Consider the following 1,252-nt stretch of genomic DNA (forward strand, 5'->3'; position numbering starts at 1 on the left):
ATGGTGTGGTAGGGAGGGCAGGAGCCCAGGGAGGCCTCAGAGGTCTTTGGCCCTGCACAGGGCTAGTAGGGCTGACCGGCAGTCCCCTTTCACTGCTTCCTGGAGAGAAGAGTAGAGGGACTTGCCAAATTTCTTTTTGAACTCAGCTCTGATGCTTAGAAGGTCAGTCTCACTTCAAGAGATAAGGATACGCATTAGGACTTGGTAATTGGGCTTGAGGTTCTGGAGGGCTTGATGAAGTTTATCGGCAAAGTACAGCGGTGTGTTCCTGATCACCGAGACTAGGCTGAGCAGGGCCGCCTGAGCATCTCCGTGGAAGAGGTGGTGGACGGTCTTCTCTAGCTCGTGGCCAGTACACCGCTGGTACTGATCGAACACTCGGACGAGGTGTTCAGGATTTCGCTGGGTGAAGATTAGGACCCATGTGCCCTCTGTGCTGGGCCCTTCAGCCTGCTTTAATGCCTGGACATCCTGTTCCACCAGGTTATAGTCGATGATTCCAGAGTAGCTCTCGCGACCCCCCTTGGCCAGGGCCAGGAGCAGTTCCTGCAAGATGCCGCTGGTCTCAGATTTGATGTCCTTCTCAGCCTCCACCTGGAAATTATGTTTGTAGACCATCAGGCACTCCTGCAGCTGGGCTGGGCTTCGGGTGGCAAGAATTTCCACAGCCACATCCTCAGGAGAACCAGAGCTCTGTTGGGTGCGCTCCTGGAAGGCTCGAGAGATGAGCTGCCTTTGCTCTCTGTTCCTGTTGGTCAGTACACCCACGATGGCACTGTGGTCCACACCTTGGCCTGCAATGGCCCTCAGCAGCCTTTGCACGTCTTTGTCCAAGCTGAAGCTCAAGAAGATCCTGAGGGTGCCCAGGGTTCCCCAAGCTGCAGTCTTGTTGGCCAGGCCCAGGTGGCTGAGGATCTCCTGGGTCAGGGATGGTCTTGTCTTCCCGCTGGTTACAGACATGGTATGACTGGCCAGAGGTGCTGGGGGTGAGGTGGCCGCTGTCACAGCCTGGCAGCTGCGGGTGTCAAAGAAGTGGCTTTTAATTGACTTTTGGATTATGGATCCCTTTGAGACTCTGATAAAAGCTGTAGGTCCTCTGCGCAGACACCCACATCTGTCACATGATTTTTCGGAGTCTGCTTTAACCCTAAACAGGTTAAAGTAAAATAAAATAGAATAAAATAGCAAAATCCTTCTGAACAGGCCCCAAACACTCTCTAGAAAAGAAAACCAAGGTCCAGAGAATAAGTAG

At 53.2% G+C, this 1,252-nt stretch overlaps 1 protein-coding gene across 1 annotated transcript; it reads right to left on the reverse strand.

The window, feature by feature from the left end:
- Nucleotides 1-8: 8 nt before the first annotated feature.
- On the reverse strand, nucleotides 9-960 carry LOC116863951 (annexin A9-like). Its single transcript, XM_032851225.1, is given in 1 exon segment — nucleotides 9-960. A coding segment is annotated over 1 exon segment (924 nt). The 3' UTR covers nucleotides 9-36.
- Nucleotides 961-1,252: the final 292 nt, after the last annotated feature.

Source organism: Lontra canadensis, unplaced genomic scaffold (assembly GCF_010015895.1).
Source record: "Lontra canadensis isolate GAN:19392208 unplaced genomic scaffold, GSC_riverotter_1.0 scaffold6143, whole genome shotgun sequence".
NCBI classification, from domain to species: domain Eukaryota; kingdom Metazoa; phylum Chordata; class Mammalia; order Carnivora; family Mustelidae; genus Lontra; species Lontra canadensis.